This window comes from Ricinus communis, chromosome 1 (assembly GCF_019578655.1).
Source record: "Ricinus communis isolate WT05 ecotype wild-type chromosome 1, ASM1957865v1, whole genome shotgun sequence".
Lineage (NCBI taxonomy): Eukaryota > Viridiplantae > Streptophyta > Magnoliopsida > Malpighiales > Euphorbiaceae > Ricinus > Ricinus communis.
The window spans coordinates 6,625,198-6,644,490 of NC_063256.1; the positions used below are offsets into that span (position 1 = coordinate 6,625,198).

Consider the following 19,293-nt stretch of genomic DNA (forward strand, 5'->3'; position numbering starts at 1 on the left):
AACATGCGCAATAACAATAATGTCAAAATCTTGGTAGGAAATAAATGTACAGACCACCTAGAACTACAACAATGGCTTGATTTTGGTAGCAAATAAATGTATGAGACCACATTTAGTGTATAAGGATATGACTTTGAATATTAGATGTACACTTTTAGTCATTTATGCTTTTTATATCACCATCAAAAACACACTTTACTCCAGTATTTCTTTTTCTTTCTTTCATTCAAATTAGTCCTAATTTTATAAATATTTTACCATAAAAAATAATGATTCATATTATCACACTCAATAAAAAAAGTCGCTATTCATTGTTTCTTTTATTATATCTTAATTTAAAATTTTAATATTTTAATTCAATTTACTACTGGATAAAAAAATGGGATTCGTTACTTTTTAAAAAATTAAAATAAAATGAAAAATAATTAAATATTTATTAAAAAGTTTGGAGACATGTTTAATTCTGATTCCAATAAAGACTGATATTGGGGCATCCTTTCCTGGATGATTCACTGCCATAATCAATCAGCCTACTCTGCTCACTCTAACTCTATTACAGGCACTTATTGTCATCTTCGCCTCTGTTTTACGCGCCCTCTCCAGTTGCATTTGGCGCGTGCACCAACCACTAACTTCTTCTTCGTTTTCTTCCTCCCGGCCTGGGTCGCACCACATGCCTTTCAATCGCATGGACCGTCTGATTGGTTGAGTTTTTTAGAGTTCGGTAGTATTATTTAAAAATATATATATTATTGATTCCATTAATTAATGTTAAAATAACCAAAATACATGTGGATCTCAATTTTTTGACAACAAAATAAAATAAAAGAAATAATATTATGACAGTTGGTGTGGGGGTCTTAAATGTTTCTTACTTGAGTAACCACATAACTTTAAAATCTCACATCTTATGATTTTAGTTTCAATGCTCCAAAAAGTATATAAATTCTAAAAAATATTATTTAGTAAAATTTAAAATTATTTACTGAATTTTAAGTGTTTTAAAAATACTAAAATCATACCCACTCGGTTTATATCTAATTTATATTTACGGACAAACATTAACTAAATTAATTTTACGTTATAATTAAACTTAATCTAAAAATTTATGTTAATTAAATTGTAATTAGAGTTTAGTTCTATGTGCATTTCTTTTTACTCTATATACAGTTGAAACGGAATATATGATTCTATTTATAAATTTTACTTATTCTAATTTAGCAATTACTTTAAATTACTGCATCTTTCCATTTCTATTTTTGGCTTCTTTTTACTTATACACATTTATTTTTTCTTTAATCCAATAGAAGATTACAAATTACAAAGATATTGAAGGAAACGAACATTTAGCTAAGTGATGAGCTGCAAAATTTAGCGTGCAAGAAAATAAAATTTAAAAACAAATTGAGAAAACCGTTGTCCTAAATCTTCTACATCTCCGAAGATAGTCAAAGCATTTGACGGAGCTAAGAATGAGTCTTAAAGTATGTCTTTCAAATTGTTGGGTAATAATTCAGGAGCTAACTGCCTTCAGATTAATTATTGGACAGCAGTTATATTAATAATTAATGCCTTATTGGTCAAATGGTTAATTTATGTGATTCGAAATATTCAGCAATTAAATGCACAATCTTATATGCATTAACAAACTTTGGAGATAAAAATGGTAAAATTAAGACATTGCCTTGACCAGCTTGCCAAAAACCAATGCCACACTTGTATAATTACCGAAACAGCCTTCCCATCTTCCACCCACAGTTGTCCTCACCAGAACGCGAGTCGGTTACAACCACATCCACATGCATATGCATTGCCCAAGAAAGCTAAAGTACCAATAATTCTGTCTTTCTCTTGTATATATTAAAACCCCAAAGCTTTTACCTCATCATTTCTCTCTTCTCCTCTCGGAACCCTAGAAAAGCATAGCACCCACAAACCCACCTGTTCTAATTTCCCATCACTTTCCCGAGAAAATCCAACCGGATCTTCTCCAATCTGCCATAAGAAGTCGCATCTTAATTTGGGCATGGGAAGGGTTCTAAGAGAAACCACAAAGCCCTCGTCTTCATCATCGCCGTCACCACCATCCTCATCATCCTCGTCAAGCTTAACGACGACATCGACGTCGATAACGGATACGGTAAACGGGTCCCACCAATTTAAGATAACTGGGTATTCCTTATCCAAAGGATTAGGGATCGGGAAATATATAGCCTCAGATACGTTTAATGTAGGGGGTTATTCATGGGCCATTTATTTTTATCCGGATGGGAAAAGTGTGGAAGATAATGCTACTTACGTTTCGTTGTTTATAGCTTTGGCTAGTTTAGGGACCGATGTTAGGGCTCTTTTTGAATTGACGCTTTTGGATCAGAGTGGGAAAGAGAGACATAAGGTTCATACCCATTTTGGTAGAACGCTTGAAACTGGGCCTTATACGCTTAAATATCGTGGCAGCATGTGGTGAGTTATCGGGTGTCACCCCATCTTTGTTTAATTATTTGGTTTAATTTAATTGTTTATTTTGCTGTTTAATTTTGGGGTTCTTTGTTTCATTAGAATACGATTTTTGTGATGGGATTTCTTTCCTTGCATTTTATGTCTTAAAATTTTGATATGATGAAGAAGGTGCTAGATTTGTGAATTTTGGTAGCTCGTTGACCATAAATTTTTGGCTGCTGTCCTTTGATTTGATTGTAAGAGGATGTAATGGTCACGTGATATTACCATTGCTTTCCCGGAATAATTATAATTGACTTGGTGTACGAATTTCAAGTAATGGGTTAGGATCTGTAACTCAGAAACTAAAGAAGAGCTTAATATGATCAAGTAGGCGATTTTGTTTTAAGTGCATTGTGGTTTGATATGTAGATCAAAAGCTCATATGGTGTTAAAATTAGGGTGTAATGGGAATTATGCAATATTGGATCTTCTCGTATGCCATATTTGTTGTAAGCTTTCCATTTATTCAGGATCCCTGTGTACTGCTACAGAACGAAGCGGTTTTACTCATTCTCTTTGAAGCATAGTATAACAGAATTAAATTTTTTATGCTGCAGGGGATACAAACGGTTTTTAAAAAGAACTCTTCTAGAATCATCAGACTACCTTAAAGATGATTGCCTCCAAGTTCACTGCAGTGTAGGTGTTGTTAAGTCGCACACGGAAGGTTCTAAGACTTATTCTATAGCAGTACTGCCTTCTAACATTGGTCAGCATTTTGGACAACTTCTGGAAAGTGGCAAGGGAACTGATGTAAGTTTTGAAGTTGATGGAGAAGTTTTTGCTGCTCACAAACTCGTCCTTGCTGCTCGATCTCCTGTATTCAGGGCCCAACTTTTTGGCCCTATGAAGGATCAAAATACCCAGCTAATAAAAGTTGAAGACATGGAGGCTCCAGTTTTTAAGGTTCCATACATTACCACCTTTCTATTGCCATATAATATTATATTCTACGCCCATATTGAAATTAGTACTCTTTGCTGCATTTTCTTTTGTGCTGAATTGACTCAAAACATTCATTAACTGTCATATGTTGGAATAGAAAGCAGTATCTTGCATCAAATGAAATACCTAAAAAGTACTTTCTATGTTTTTAAATTGATACATTATTTATTTTCATTCTTGTGCTGCAAACAGTGGACAGAATTTGATGTTCGAGATACCTTTCAAATTTAAGCAGTACTCAGTAGCCAAGCCAATGAAAATGGGCATTTATATTTTATACATGCCATAGTTGTATCACCTAATACTTTGGTTCCTCCCATTTCACCTTGCAGGCTTTACTTCATTTTATATACTGGGATTCACTACCTGACCTGGAAGAGCTTACTGGTTTAAATTCAAAGTGGGCCTCAACTTTAATGTCTCAGCATCTGCTTGCAGCAGCTGATAGATATGGTTTGGACAGGCTCAGGCTGCTTTGTGAGGCCAATCTATGTGAGGAGGTGGCTATAAACACAGTGGCAACTACGCTAGCCTTGTCAGAGCAGCATCATTGTTTCCAGCTAAAGGCTGTCTGTCTCAAGTTTGTAGCAATGCCTGAAAATCTTAGAGGTTAGCAACTTATTCAAATCACTCTCTCTTACAACATCACATGAGATTGCAAATGTGAATTGGTGCCTTGTTGTTTTATATGCTTAATTGAGTCATTTGTGTAACTTGATTATATAAGCATTGCAAGTGCAGCTTTGTGATATGGGGAAAATTAACATGGAAAAAAGCACTGTGTTGTTTGACTTTCGCTTTGTAAAAGCACTATCTTAATATTTTTGTTAATGATGCATTCTGTGAGCATTTGGTGGAAAATGTCTTTAAAAGAAAATTAAACCATGTTACCTTCAAAATATCTAACAATCTTGCGTAGCCATGAGAGGCAAATTAGATAGATCTTAAGCGTTATTAGTTCAAGATCAGTTGTATTACGCATTAGTTCTATTTGCATAAGGTTATTTCTCAGATTCAATCATAGATGTACCTTTTATAGAATTAGATAGTTGTTATTAAGAGGTTAACGTGCTAATTAAGATCAAGCACATGAAATATGGTACTTGACCTTTTCAAGAACCTACTCTTCAGCGCCTGTTTTAACTACTTAGTGAAGAGTTTTAAGCAGTGGTCCAGTGGTGCTTCTGGAGAAATAGAGCTGTCTGTGTTTAAAAATTTAAACTAGCACAACTTGAGTACTGATTGACCCTACTAGTAAATACTAATGGTACCACTCACTTGCTATTAGATGCATCATTACCCACTGTTATATAGATTCAATGCCGTTATATGTTATACACTCGCACAGACACATATAGATGCATTACCTGTTCTCTATATCATGTAAAATGCATCATAGGTGGAAAATATATTTTAGTTGTTAGGAGGCGATCCTTGAGAGTAAAATCATTATATGGATCAATTCTTTTCTGTAATCCTAGCTGAAGCTTATGTTTTGTTTTTCAGCTGTGATGCAAACAGATGGTTTTGAATATTTGAAAGAAAGCTGCCCTTGTGTCCTAACGGAGCTCTTGGAGTATGTGGCTAAAGTCAGTGAACACTCTGTAATTGTATCAAAGCATGGGAATGAAGCTATCCTTGATGGAAGTGACTTCAATGGGAGGCGGGTGAAGCAAAGGCTATAGGAGAAAACTACTGTTTTTTTTTTTTTTTTCCTTTTTCTTTCATGCTTTTCCTTGTAGCCAAACAAAAAATTAAAGAAACGAGTTGTAGGAAGAGAGAAGATTTTTCACTTGATTTGTACGAAATGCAAAACTTAGCTGTTCATTTGATGTCTCTGGCTGGCTGGCTTGCTATGTACAGGATTCTATTTGTATTTCAACTTGTCTCTCCTTGTTATTTGTTGGATGACTTTCTTTGATTTTTGTTAAACTATGCAAAAGCCTCAGCCTCAGCCTCAGCCTCAGCCTCAACAATAAATACATGACCCATTTGTCCAAACACGTAAAGCCCTAACTTGCACTTTGCAGACTTTAATTTGCGAGATGGCATTCTCAAATAATCAATAAGAAGAAGACTCCAACTGCTTTCTTTGTACTTCATCAACTTGGGGAAGTGGAGATCTCAATCCTCTTTATTTCTATCTTTTCTTTTTTTGAATATACTAAATTGACCTTGGAACAAAATTTAGTGAAAAGTATCAAAATATTAGACTGTTTTGATTGAAAAATATAATTCGAGGGACTTAAAATTTACACGGCACGGGGCTTAACAAAATTAGGTAAATCGATAAGGCTAAAGTGGTAAATTGCAACAAGAATTAGGTATATCAACGTTCCAAGATTTCGCACTTCGTTAGGAGAGACACTGTCACCCTTCAGAGACGAATTATAAGAGTCGAAGTAAAGCAACCATTTTGATCAGAGAACATGGTAAACACGGTCTTCTTCTTTCCGCCTGGTCTTTCTTTTTCTTTTCTTTTTTTCTTTCAATATAAAATCCATCGTTAACTTGGTATTGTAATTGGTGGGCAGCTGTTCTTTTCGTACTTCAAGGACTTAGTTGGTAGGGAAGTGACAGTGGAGCTTAAGAATGACCTAGCAATACGAGGCACACTCCATTCAGTGGATCAATATCTCAATATCAAGCTCGAAAACACTCGAGTCGTCGATCAAGACAAGTACCCTCACATGGTATTATAATTTTATCTCCTCTTTTTTTTTTTTTTTCTTTTCTCTCTTTACCTAATTATGTGTTTAATATCCTTCTCTCAAATCGGGTTTAGTGTTTATTTCAATGATTTTAAATTAAAAATCTTCTTGTTTGCAACCCTGGTTAAGACTTCCTTTACTGCAATTCTTATTATGGGATTGATGCGGGCAGTCTGTCATACTGTGGAAGTTTAGGGTTTATTTACTTTTTCAAGACCAAATGTCTTCTTTCTTGGGTTGGGGGTAGGAAATTTCTAAAGGGTTCTTTGGAATTTTATGCGTTCTGTCATTTATTATTGATCATAAAATGGGAGTTTGGGTTTCAATTTCTCCCATAGATTTTTTGCTGAAAGTTTATGCTGCATGTGTTACTTGATCGAGTATTTGGGCTCTTAGTTTCTTCTGTAGGTTAATTTGGATTAATTATCAGGATCTTGGCCCTTGTTGGTCCTTCTTAGTCGCAAACATTCTGATGCATGTTTTGGTACTTAGTACTGCAATTTACAAATCTATAGGCCGGTATCTGAACTTAGGAAAGAACCTCCATTTTGCTTACGTTTTCATAGATGTGCTCTCTTAGAGGGATCTTGTTGCATTTTCTCTGGCAATTTTGTCACTGCAGATTTATCTCTTCGTATTTGCTTGTGGGATTGTTTACTCTATTTTCAAAAATGCATTGGTATTTCTTATTCGAAAATGCAAGTTATATTACGGATGCCTGAAATATCTAGAAAGACTACAATACACATGTGTAGCTGCTGTTATGTCAATTATTCTGCGGGCTTGTATTATAATTAAAAGTCATTGGGACACTGATCTTGGTATTATACATAAGGGGAAGGGAATGTAACTTAGTCCACCAATATTGTCTCTCAACTTTCCAAATGATGAATCCTCCTTCTATACTGGTTCTCTGTTCCAAATGCTTTTGTTGTCATTTACTGCATTGCACTTGCTACATTGGTGTTTTTACTCAGAATATATTGTCATTAACATGGATGTCTTAAGCAAGATGCTGAATACTACATGGGGAGAATTGTGGTCTTTTATTGAATTGGAGTTTATGTTATTACGTCTGATATTATATTGGAGCTTCAAGTAACTGACTTATATATATATATATATATATATATATATATATATATATAAGAAAACAGTTACTGCAGCACAGCTGGAGTGTCAGTATCAAGTATTCAATTTTTGTAGCTAAGAATGATGTTTACCTTGGAAGCTTCATTTGGTTGACTTGACATCTGAGGCATAACAATGTGCCCTATCATGTCCATTTTCCTAGAGCTTTCTCAAGTGTAATAAAAAAAGTGATTTTATGTTTGTACCTTCAATGAGTTTGTACTCTTATGTTGAAGAAAAACCTTTTTCGTTTCTCTGCTGGGTTCCTCTCAGTTTGCACTGGCATGTTATATTGGATAGAGGCACAAGTTCATCTCCATTAATTTAGAACTAACATCACAATTGGTCGATGCTTGGACATGTACTTAATGTTCCACATGCCTGCATATGTGCACCTATCATTTCAAGACTAAGCTTGTTTATGGATATCTTTCTGGCAAACCACTGTATTGATTTGCTTTCTATCACATGTGCCTTGATTTATGTTATCCACTGACCTAATTGTTAATCCTACAAACTAGTTGCACACAGGTGAACTTCTTGCATAGGTATTAGATTGACCTCTTCATTTGACAGCCTTGCGTGGCTTTATCTTCCTTCCCTTTCCTCTCCCTCCCTTTTCATTTTCCTGCACGCTTTTGCTTGGTGTTTTTAATGGTTTGTATTTAATGACAGCTATCAGTGAGGAATTGTTTCATCAGGGGTTCTGTGGTTAGATATGTCCAATTGCCTCCAGAGGGTGTTGACATTGATCTGCTTCATGATGCAACAAGAAGAGAGGCTCGGGGCGGCTGATACACTCTTGTAACTCTTGCATGTCTTTGTATGAACATCTGATGTAATTGTGTTAGTATAAACAGAGCTATCTTGATGTTCCGAATGCTGTATGTTTGTCCTGAAGATTGAAGAATGAGCCCGCGCTTTTGTTGACTGGGCAACTTGGTTGTGTATCAACAATTTATAATTGCTTAAAACGTGTACTTTACATGCTATGTTGACTTAAACCATTGTGGATGTATGGGCGTAAAAAGAAACTTATAATATATCCTTCGTATTTTATGCTGACATTGGGCATGGAGATGGTTAGCCCGGATTTTAAAAGTCTGGTAAAACTTGGCTATATCCAACAGATCCCTGTATGGCCCTTCGTTCTATGGTCTGTACTATAAGGGACGATAATAGAGTTGAAAACATCCACCAGGAATCATCGAAATTTTAAGTACTATTGAACAATAAAAGTCGGACAGTGCAAAAGTCACTTTGATCAACATCACAGGCAAACAAGAAATGCACATTTGCGACAAGCTAGCTTGGGATGCCTTTTATTTAGATCATAATTCAGATCACAGGCAATATAAATGCCTGAAATTTATTCTAGAGGAGCAGCCTGAGATTATAATCTGCTACTTGAGGTAGATTCACTGGACGTACTCGGCAAACCAATCCAGCATGTCTTTATGGGCTTCTTCAGCACACTCGACTGCCTTTTCATCTTCTGTTTTGTACCGGACAGTCCATCCATGTGCAACCCCAGGAAATATCTTGACGTAGCCATTAATCTGTTGAAATAATTAGAGGGTGCTTGTTTTCTCAACTCCAGTATCAACAAAAAAAACATAAACGACAAAAATCCAGCATCTATTATAATTCTTTACCGTCATTTACATGAGAAATTTCAGTTAAAGTAAAGATTGGTACAGAAATGGGTGAATTCTAAGCCGGTTGTAAAAAGCACCTGCAGAAAGGCGACATTATGAAATTAAGAAATTTCTTACCTCAGGCCTGGCGGATAGAACCTCTTCGAACTGTTTGAGGAGTGTAGGGGAGAAAGATGGTCAATTTCAGCACCCAATATGGCAATTGGTTCCTTGATCTCTGAAAAGGAAAAGTTCATACTTAAATCTAAAATACTCCTCGATTTTGTAGAGCTACATAGAGGTGTCAATAGGAAACTGCTATTATGAACTGATACAAAAATCAAAATAAGGAGAAAATTATATTTCAATTCCTGTAATTTTCGTAAAATGACAGCTCCTATGTGTACATAAGGAATACAGCAGGTAAAGGAACATAATTCATCAAATCTGGTATTACTCAATTAACATGATTTAGGGTCAGACCCTATGATCATGGTACAGTCTCTAATACTATTCTAACGATCCTCAATCTGAAGATGGAATAACAAATGAAATTTTGTATTTCTCTTTTTGAGTCGCAAGAAAAATGATAAACAGGAGAGGATGTATGAAAATTTCAATGCTAGTTTGGTGCAAACAGATAGAATCAGAAAACAAATAGAACAGATAAGAAATACTTGACATGTGCTAAACCCATTACTAGCACATGGCAAACTGAGCAGATTGGATCTCACAGAAAATGAGGGCATAGATCACAAATTAGCAGAGATTGAACACAAATTAGTGGATGAAACACAGAGCAGAAAACCAGAATTTGGAGCCTAGCCAGACTCTAATATCATATTATGAAATGATAGAAATCAAATAGAGGGGAAAATTGTAATATAATAGGTGTAATTTTGTACACGGAAAGTTATAGTACAGCTAACAAAGAAAATTAATCAAAACTAATCAAATCTAAATTAAAGATTATCAAATCTGATATTCAATTATTATGAATTAGAGTCAAACCCTATAGTCATGCTAACAATAGCCTCTTGATGGTTAATGGACAATCGATTTGGTACCAAGTCGGCCTTGGCCAACATAGCAATAGGCCATAGTTTGCGATACTTGAAACCATGAATGATGAATTTTTTCTAGGAATTTTCAATCAACTTTTTATTCTCGCATTGGCATCAATGCTTTGTCAATTTGCAGGCATGCGACCAGGTGTGTCCCTCCCCATAAATACTGCAGGTATTTTGGCAAGAGCACGTAGAAAAGGAGTATAATCAGTGAAAACTGTACCTTTAATATCATCTACAGTGACAAAGGAAGGATGTAAAAGCACTGCAGCTTGAATGGGATCAGACTTTGCTAGCTCCACAACCACCTTCGCTGCAAAGATGTCAAGAACTCGATGTTAGTTCATTATCTCACCCACCTATCCTTGGCCTCCGTTAATATTCTAAAGCAGAAACTTGAATGAAATCCTCACCACCCCAGCAGAATCCTGCTGCGCCTATAGCTGATACGCCTTTGCTTTTTAGAGCAGCAATAATTGGCTTTGCATCTTCAAATCCTTTATCCTAATAGAGACAATGATGTGAATCGTTAACAACTAAACAATTTTGGAGCAAGGTGTTGTATGACTATGATCTCATACTGCACAAAGGACCAACATGCCTTCTATCCTTTTCAAGCCATATGTCATATTGACATGAAGGTAAGATAGTTTTATTTGGGTCATATAAAGGACGGTAAGCAAATGAAATTTAATGACAGATATTAAGCATATTTCCTATTTCCTTTGCTTATAGCCAGAAACAAACCGTTCCATGAGACTTTATCCAGATTGGTAGTGGCCTGTCAGCATTTTCTGGTACATAGGGGTCTCCATAAAAGAAGTCAGGGACCACCACATAGAATCCCGCAGCTGCAACTTTGTCTGCAAGCTTCCTTAACAATAGAATGGATTTGCTCTGATTAGCTCTAGGTATCTGAGAACTATCAAGCATCAACAACTATCACTTAAGTCATTGATTTTACCCTCTTTAATAATTTGGTAAATTTATTATTCACCAGAGGGGAAAACTTGAAAGCATTTAACAAGAATTAATAAGTCCTCAATTGCCAGTATCTAATTTTCCATCATCAATTTTGGATACTTTGTGAATGAACATGACAAACTAAAGACTAATTTGGGTTAATATTAAACCAGAATAAAAGAACCTTAAGCCAATGTTTGTTTCCATCAGCTGAAAGTACAAATAATGCATACAGTATGCGCATTTTGTTTTATACTAAGAATAAAATGGAGGCCAATAGTCTTCTGAAAAGTACAGCTTCATGAATCAAGTAACAGATTTATCACCCTTTAATTCAAATGAAGATAACAGAAGCTAGATACAATTTGCATATGGACGGACAGACATTAGGATATTGAAAGGATCTAACAAAATGATGCTGCAAACAACAATTCTTTAATAAGGTTGGTGTTGGAATCATTCCACTTTTGCGTGAAAAGGGAAAAGCAACACATTCTAAGTATTACTGTAGGAGGGTTGCAAATATCAGTTCTAGGTGCATCATTCTGAAGTATACATACCTCAGGTTTGGTGCCTCCCATCCTGTAATATAATCATGACTATAAGTAAGAAGAGAAGTACCAAAAAGAAAAGAAAAGAAAAGAAAAGAAAAAAGACTAAGAGGAGGAGGAGGAAGAAGGTCCTTCACTACAAATTATGCAATATTTATTTAATTTGGAGGCAGAATATATTAGACTTGGAGCCACAATTGAAGTTAAATAGTAAGGTATTGTGCGAAATAAATCATGTGGAAGAATTCAATTCAATTTAACTCTTGCACAATCATGTCATTTGTTGCATTTTTTCTTTTTCTTTTTTTCAAAATGCCTTCTAATATAACATCCCTCTTTTTTTCAATATAAAAGATTTAAATTGTAGCGAGCTTGACCTTTCCATACATGAGAATTGACTAAAAAGAATTGAAGCATTGGATTGGATTCTTACAATTTTTGGACTTTCCAAAGACTATCCATCTAAATCTTAAATAACAAGGTCATTTCACATTGTCATCGTAATCTCTAACCAATGCAGATACAAATAACAGACAGGGAAAAGACACATCATTTGGAAATGTTTCTCTCTCTCTCTCTCTCTCTCTCTCTCTCTCTCCTGATATGAAAGATTAAATCCAGAAGCAACCAAATTCCATGAAGAAGAACAAAATTTGCAATATACAACGTAGCTAAAACCTTTTTTTTACAAAAAAAAAAAAAAAAAATCTAACTCGCAAATGATCATTATCATCACAACCCAAAAAGTGCCTCGAAACTAATCGAAACTAAATTTTCTTATATTACAAGAAGACATTACTGGTCTGAAGAATAATGCCCAATTGATAAAGCAGTTAAATTCTAAGAAACAAATACAAAGACTACGCATAAAAGTGAAATAACGAAGTGGAAAAAAAATACCAAAAATATCAGAGATGAGAACAATTGAACGCTTGCAATCACTAGGCCCAGTAGCGTAGACTTTGAGACCTCCAATTTCAGTCACAGACCCTATTCCAGAGCCAGAGCTCAGGGTTGGTGGATTCTCGCAGCACTGAGAACCTGACATGTTTTGCAAGATAGAGAACCTGAGGTGAGAAAAAGTTAAAAGAACTTGCAGCCTTCCGGAGATAGGGGAACACGTATCAGCAATTTACTAAACGACATGCTGTTTGAACTTGCTGTGTAAATTTTAGCAAGACGGCTAAACGACACCTATCTTAAATTTTAGCTTGTTTGTAGCATTATTAAAACTAGTTTATTGAAGATAAAGTGATGTATACTATAACTTAAGTGACCATTAATGAAAGCTTACCTGTAAAAATAAGGATTTCCTTTTCTGCTATAGGTTCAGTTGATTGATAAATTTCCGTGACTAATCGATAAAGCTTTTTGTGATGGCCGATATGTTATTCTTTTCAATGTTGCCTATATAGTTATCTTGTAATATTAATTTCATCTCCAATTTTATGGGTAATTTAAATGAAGGAATTGATAATTTCCATCAGTGTTGGGATTCCAACTAATGTTGCATGTTATAGCTAACCCTAATCTTGGTGAAACCAGGTGTTGAAGATGGGTAATGTTGATCTTAAATAATGTCCGACAAATCTCCACTTTCTTCCTGCGTGGCTGTTACAGTAATTTAAACCAACAGAACGAACAGCCACCAGGAACGACTGAAAGTTCAATATATAGTAGTCCATACAGACTGCTATCCGTAGGAAGGAACCAAGCTTAGTTTGCCATATATATTCAGCTCATTGTTTGTCGGGACAGGTATTACAAATGCCTGAGTTTTATTCTAGAGAAGCAACCTCAGATTAGAACAAACTGCCAATATTCATCACTTCATTTGGCGTACTCAGTAAACCAATCCAGCATATTTTTATGGGCATCTTCAGCAGATTTTGATTGTCTTCTCCTCATCTGTGTTTGTACCGGGCAAGCCCGGGAAATACCTTGACAAAGCCATTTACCTGTTGATTGCAGAATTTAGCTTCTACAATTCTCGTTGCCCATCAATTACATCAGGATTTTCAGTTAGAGGTAAACATTGTTGTCTGTTGTGAAAAGCACTGGCAAAAAGGTAGACTTACGAAGTTAATGAAATGTCTTACCTCAGGCTTGGTGGATAGAACTTCTTCAAACTGTTTGAGGAGTTCAGGGGAAGCCAAATGGTCAATTTCAGCTCCCCAGTGTAGCAACTGGTTTCTTGATCTCTGAAAAAGAGAAGTCCATAGTAATGTAAATCAAAATGATCATTGATTTTGTAGAGCTGCATAGAGGTGTCAATAGGAAACTCTGCTGACATAGCCACATGATAGTTAAAAGCAACAACTGAAGTATGCATCTGGTCAGCATGCATAATCAATTTTTCCTTTACCAAGTTGGCCTTAGGCAATATTGTTATTTTGCCACATTTGAAACTATGAATGATGGTGAATAGTTTCTTTTCAGATATTTACAAAATTTCCATTCAGCTATTTATTTTCTCATTGGCATGGAATCAAGGATAATTATGTCCAATTTGCAGGCATGCCCTTTTTTTCCTCTGCACCAGGTACAGAAGATTTCTGGCGGAAGGATATAATACAACACAGGAGTTTTCTCAATGAAAAATACTTTTAATTTCATCCACAGTGACAAGATAAGGAAGCAAATCACTCCGGCTTGAATGTAATCATCAGACTTTGCTAGCTCCACAGCTACCTTGGCTGCAAAGATGTTAAGAACGTAATAATAACAGGCACATGATCAGAACCACCAAGCAACTACTAAAACTCATTTGTTGATCTTTTTCAGTTTGGAAAACTTTGTCATTGAGTAAAAGTGAAAACAGGAAAGCATATAATCCTCCAAAAAGGTACAGCTTCATGAATCAAGAAATGGATTTACCACCCCTCAACTCGGATGAAGATAACAGAAGCTAGATAGGATTAAATATGGACCGACCGACATTAAGACATTGCTAGGAACTAAAAGAATATGATTATGCAAACAAAACAACTCTGTTGTTATTATGAGGTTGGTGCTGGTATCGTTCCATTTCTGCAAAAATCAGTTCCAGGTGCATGGTTTTTGAGTATATACACATACATCTCAAGTTTGGTGCCTTATACTGTGTAAAATGATTATGATTGTAAGTAAGAAGAAAATATGAAACAAAAGATAATAATAATTATAAAGAAAAATTTCCCACGCTAGATAATGTTTTTATTTAAAATATATTAGCAACAAAACTTTACATATGAAAATCAAACTTTAAAACTCGGCCCTTAACGTCACACTTTTATATTTTTCTAAGAAGTGTTTAATTTAATTTATAAATTTTAATTTTTTATTTAGTTTTAATTGAGAAAATCTTTGTAATAGATTTTATTTTTCTAAAATTTTTTTTTTTAAAAAATATTTCTATCTAAGTTTAGTGTATATCTCTATCCATACATCAAATGAATAGATAATTTATACATATTTATTAGTTTTAAATAATATAATACGAGTATGTTATCCAACATCAAATGTATCATTCTCCTATATTATTATGGTGTGTTTAAATTTTTTTACATCAATATATATTTTAAAATTCTAATATCAAACTATCTAGTTTTTACATTTTTATATTTTTAAAAAGCTATTATATGAATTCTCTATCTTATATGGATTGTTTTAAAAAGAAAAACTACCTGTGTATATATAGTAATAAAATAAATTCATATAACAACAATTCAATTAAATTTTTTTAATATTATAAATACTTTATCATACTATAAGAAAAAACAAAAAATAATAACCCGATAGAATTTTGATATTTTAAGTTTTTTTTTTCCTATATTTTAAAAATATAATAATAAAGAGAAAGGTCATAAGTTTTTTAATACTTCAAATTCGTAATTATTATTAGAATATAATTGAATTTCTTTTAATATATAAAACCTGTATTTAATTGGAATTTGGAATCGTAAAATAAGACGAATTATGTTCAATGTCAACATAAGAGCATCAAAGCCGAAATCCATTACCAGCGCACATTTTAGAGGGAAAATTGAAGCCACTGTTTTGAAAGCTACACTTCTTTTCTTTCTTTTTTAAAAAAGAAAAAATAAAAATTCATGAGATTAAAACCCTAAATTCTGCTGTGAATCCTTTCGGAGCTGGTTTTCCTACTAATTACTGTGCAAGAAAAGGGAAATACTCGTTTTGATTTAGATGAATATATGGCTTCCAAACCTGATATACCAACAAAGACACCTACCACAAGGTTCCTCTCTTTCTCCAAAAGCTTGTTTGCTGGGAAATTCTGGGAAATAACAGGAAAGCAATTAACTTTTGGGTTTTTTTTTTTTTTTCTATAGCTGTTGTATATACAATTTCCGTAGTGACTGCGTTTGGTTGCTGAGAAAGTGTGCGATTGTAGAGCGCAACAGCATTAATTTTTTTTTTTACAAAAATGAGTTTTTTTCCTACACATGTGTAGGAAGGATGTGATCGCGGTGAATGCAGATTATGCATTTTGGCATTTCTAGTTGATTCTGGTGAATTGTCTAGGCTTTATTTAAATAGATATTTTCATAATCCTTTATTTGTTAGCAGGTATAAATGCTGTGCATGCTACAAGCAATATAAGAAAAAAGAGCATCTTGTGGAGCACATGATAATCTCATACCACTCAGTTCATCAGCCTAGATGTGCTGTGTGCCAGAAGCATTGCAAATCTTTTGAATCTCTGAGAGCACATCTTCAGGGTATTGTACTATTTGATGTTCATCCTGCCGTATCTGTTTCTTTGTTGTTTATTTTGATTTTTACCCTATCATATAGGTCCACTGGCAAAAGCAAATTGTTCTAGGGTTTTCTCTCATCTTGGCTGTGATCTTTGCTTGAAAGTTTTTGATAGCCCCAATTCACTTATCAGGCATAGAGAAATGTGTTGCCTGTCTACACCTTCTTCCTTTGTAAGTTGAGTCTTAAGATTTGAAGCAATTCTGCATAAGTTTAGGAAACTGATTATAATGCTTTTCCAGTTTGTTTTGCTCTTTGATTGATCAGTTCATAAAAGTTCTCGTCCTCATAGTGCAAGATTTGGAATTTTTGACTTTCTGTTGCAGGTAACAAAGATATCACATTGCACAGAGTTACAAATTTGTATGTTAGGATCAAATGATAATTACATTGGCGGAGGTGTTATAGGATCAAATGATAATATTGGTGGAGATGTTAAAGCCATCGCTATTGACTGTGAAATGGTTGGTGGTGGAAGTGATGGTACACTTAACCTTTGTGCTAGAGTGTGCCTTGTCGACGAAGATGAAAATATAATTTTCCACGCTTATGTTCAACCTCAAATTCCAATCACTGATTACAGGTATTTAATGTCTTATGCTGTTATTATTATCCTCGAAGTAAAATAAAGAGAACAACAAAATCATTTTGGATGGGCCTGATTTTCATTCACACCTGCTTAATGTTTCAGATATGAGGTAACTGGGCTAACTGAGGAGCATCTAAGAGATGCCATGCCACTTAAGGAAGTGCAAAATAAAATTTTGGAGATCTTGTACAACGGTGAATCTGTTGGGAAGGCTAGATTGAGTGGTGGAAAGGCAAGGCTTCTTGTGGGTCATTCCTTGGACCATGATTTGGATTGCTTGAGAATGTTTTATCCAGACCATTTGTTGAGGTACATTTATATGTTTGGATAGCCTGACTTGGTTAATGCAGTAGCTTTTTTTCTTTTTCTTTTATTCCATGAAATTATGATGAATGATGGTATTTATGGTTTGAGGGGTTCGAACGAGGGGTTTTGAGCAGTGCGTGGATTTGGATGAAATTCTTATTTGGCTCAAAAAACTAAGACAGTAAGAAATTTTCAAAATCTATAATTCAGTGAAGTCCCTCCAAAATGAAGGTATTTAACAACCCTTATTTAATAATTTGAGGGATTCCACATACTCTTCTTTGTACCAACAATATCCTTCAATTAGATGGATTTGGCTCGCATGCCAGACAAGGAAATTGCTCAAGATCTAATCCATGGGTTTTGGAGAATCTTTCTCTGAATATAGGTGATTTTAATTTGGAGGAATTCTTGTGGTGCATAAGCATATAATCCTGGCTTTTCCACGAGGCAAAGTGCTGTTTAAGTCCACTTCCGGGTGAAAGGAATTGAAGCTATTAAGAACTGGTGGCATTGGCCGAGACTTGAGTGTTCTGGGGGGCTCTCTTGGATTTTTTGTATAATAAAGCTTTGGCATTGAAGAATTGGACTCTGTTTTCTGCACTTGATTGAGTTATAATTATGCAGGGATACAGCAAAATACCGGCCATTGATGAAGACTAATCTGTTTAGCCACTCACTGAAGTACCTCACACAAACATATCTAGGGCAAGTTATTGTGCTTTCCTGCTTTATTGATCATGGTGATGTTAACTTATACTAACAATGTTTGAGTAGGACCTTGATCCTGTAATCTAAATTAAAGGCATTATCTACTTGTGATGCTCGCTTCACAGGTACAATATTCAGACCGGGATACATGATCCATACGAAGATTGCGTGGCTGTGATGAGACTGTATAAAAGAATGCGTGGGCAAGATCATGAGGTGGAACAATCAGGATTACGTGGTATATCTGGCAGTTTTGACTCCTTGAAGCCCAAGGAACTTGAGAGTATGACTTCAGATGAGCTATATGATATCTCAAGATCAAATTACAAATGTTGGTGCCTGGACTCAAAGGCAAATAATCTAGCTTAATGTAACAAGAACAACTGACCAAGTAGAAAAGATATTGAGATTTGAGACCAATTGGTACGAACTGGTTCTTAGGGTTTTCATGTTAATATGTTGAGGGTTCGCAATTTAAAAGGGGTTCTCAAGTTTATTCATGGATGTTCTATATCACCAATTGTAGCCCCGCTTTTCTACACACCCCGTCAACACCTTGAACGAGGACATTGATATCAAATTCCCATTTCTCAAACTCCTAAATTAACATTACAATAGTTTTTTAAGATCTTTCAGACCATCACCAGTTCCTTAATGATGTAAATCTATGTTCTATATTTTGGATGTAAATCTATGTTCTATATTTTGGATTTCTTGATCAAGTCGTGTTGCTTGCTCAGCTCAAATGTGATGGTAATATCATGTACACTTCGGGTTTAAAATTTGTAAACCGGAGCTGTCACATGTTGAATTTTGTGAGGAAATTGTCAAGCCATATAATTGTGTTTTGCACTCTCCTTATGGCGTTAGTTGGCGGCCATTAATTGCTGTGCTTTCCAGAACGACATGATGCCGGGTTCCGAGAAATTTCACAAAAAGGAATTATTGGCCAGTTGTGGGCTCATGGAAATGGCGTACAGTTTCAGATTACTATAGCACATATTGGTTGAATCCCCATTAAGTTTTCACTTGTCATGAGATGGAGTTGCCAAGTTACACTACTATTTGCAGCTCTGATTTTGTTTATCCTAAAGAAAGCATGCTTCTGTAAGCCTGTTAGAAAGAAGAAAGGCGCTAAAGAAAACTTCTAGAAACGACCAGGCCGCCTTTTCAAATCCGAAAACAATCTTTATATCTCACCCTGAAAAGATCAGAGACACCTTGTTTCTCCTTGGTCCTTCTTTAGAACAGGCAGTTATACATATGCAAACAATTCAGTGTAGCTTTTGCCTCATTTGTCCTGGGATTAATATGCGTCTGTTAAGCCCTCGGATTTCAATTTCAGACCAAAAGAAAAAGAAAAAAACTTGAACAAATGAGACCAGTAATGATCTTTGGACCCACAGCTGGGAAGCTCTC

At 35.0% G+C, this 19,293-nt stretch overlaps 4 protein-coding genes across 7 annotated transcripts; 3 read left to right on the forward strand and 1 right to left on the reverse strand.

Annotated features, from left to right (window-relative positions):
* The first annotated feature begins 1,746 nt into the window (after nt 1-1,746).
* On the forward strand, nt 1,747-5,348 carry LOC8285870 (BTB/POZ and MATH domain-containing protein 2-like). The gene is made up of 4 exons (XM_015722723.3): nt 1,747-2,463; nt 3,060-3,408; nt 3,780-4,056; nt 4,954-5,348. The coding sequence occupies exons 1-4, from the start codon at nt 2,027-2,029 to the stop codon at nt 5,130-5,132; spliced, it is 1,242 nt and encodes a 413-aa protein (XP_015578209.1). The 5' UTR covers nt 1,747-2,026; the 3' UTR covers nt 5,133-5,348.
* A 373-nt stretch (nt 5,349-5,721) lies between these two features.
* Nucleotides 5,722-8,293, forward strand: LOC107261696 (sm-like protein LSM2). The gene is made up of 3 exons (XM_015722726.3): nt 5,722-5,879; nt 5,982-6,140; nt 7,965-8,293. The coding sequence occupies exons 1-3, from the start codon at nt 5,877-5,879 to the stop codon at nt 8,082-8,084; spliced, it is 282 nt and encodes a 93-aa protein (XP_015578212.1). The 5' UTR covers nt 5,722-5,876; the 3' UTR covers nt 8,085-8,293.
* Nucleotides 8,294-8,493: 200 nt separating this feature from the next.
* On the reverse strand, nt 8,494-12,602 carry LOC8285871 (endo-1,3;1,4-beta-D-glucanase). Its single transcript, XM_002524766.4, is given in 8 exon segments — nt 8,494-8,848; nt 9,065-9,114; nt 9,117-9,164; nt 10,217-10,306; nt 10,407-10,497; nt 10,741-10,867; nt 11,517-11,538; nt 12,408-12,602. Coding segments are annotated over 8 exon segments (717 nt in total). The 5' UTR covers nt 12,556-12,602; the 3' UTR covers nt 8,494-8,707.
* A 2,867-nt stretch (nt 12,603-15,469) lies between these two features.
* Nucleotides 15,470-18,592, forward strand: LOC8285873 (RNA exonuclease 4). 4 transcript variants are annotated; one of them, XM_025158370.2, is made up of 7 exons: nt 15,470-15,800; nt 16,080-16,231; nt 16,308-16,441; nt 16,595-16,851; nt 16,960-17,166; nt 17,791-17,871; nt 18,000-18,592. In XM_025158370.2, exons 2-7 carry the CDS (start codon nt 16,138-16,140, stop codon nt 18,241-18,243), a joined length of 1,017 nt encoding a protein of 338 aa, XP_025014138.1. In that variant the 5' UTR covers nt 15,470-15,800; nt 16,080-16,137; the 3' UTR covers nt 18,244-18,592. The 4 variants fall into 4 exon arrangements, with proteins under 4 accessions (XP_025014138.1, XP_015578192.1, XP_048228338.1 ...); XM_015722706.3 differs by having other exon boundaries at nt 15,470-15,747; XM_048372381.1 differs by having other exon boundaries at nt 15,470-15,747; nt 17,791-17,906; nt 18,000-18,188.
* Nucleotides 18,593-19,293: the final 701 nt, after the last annotated feature.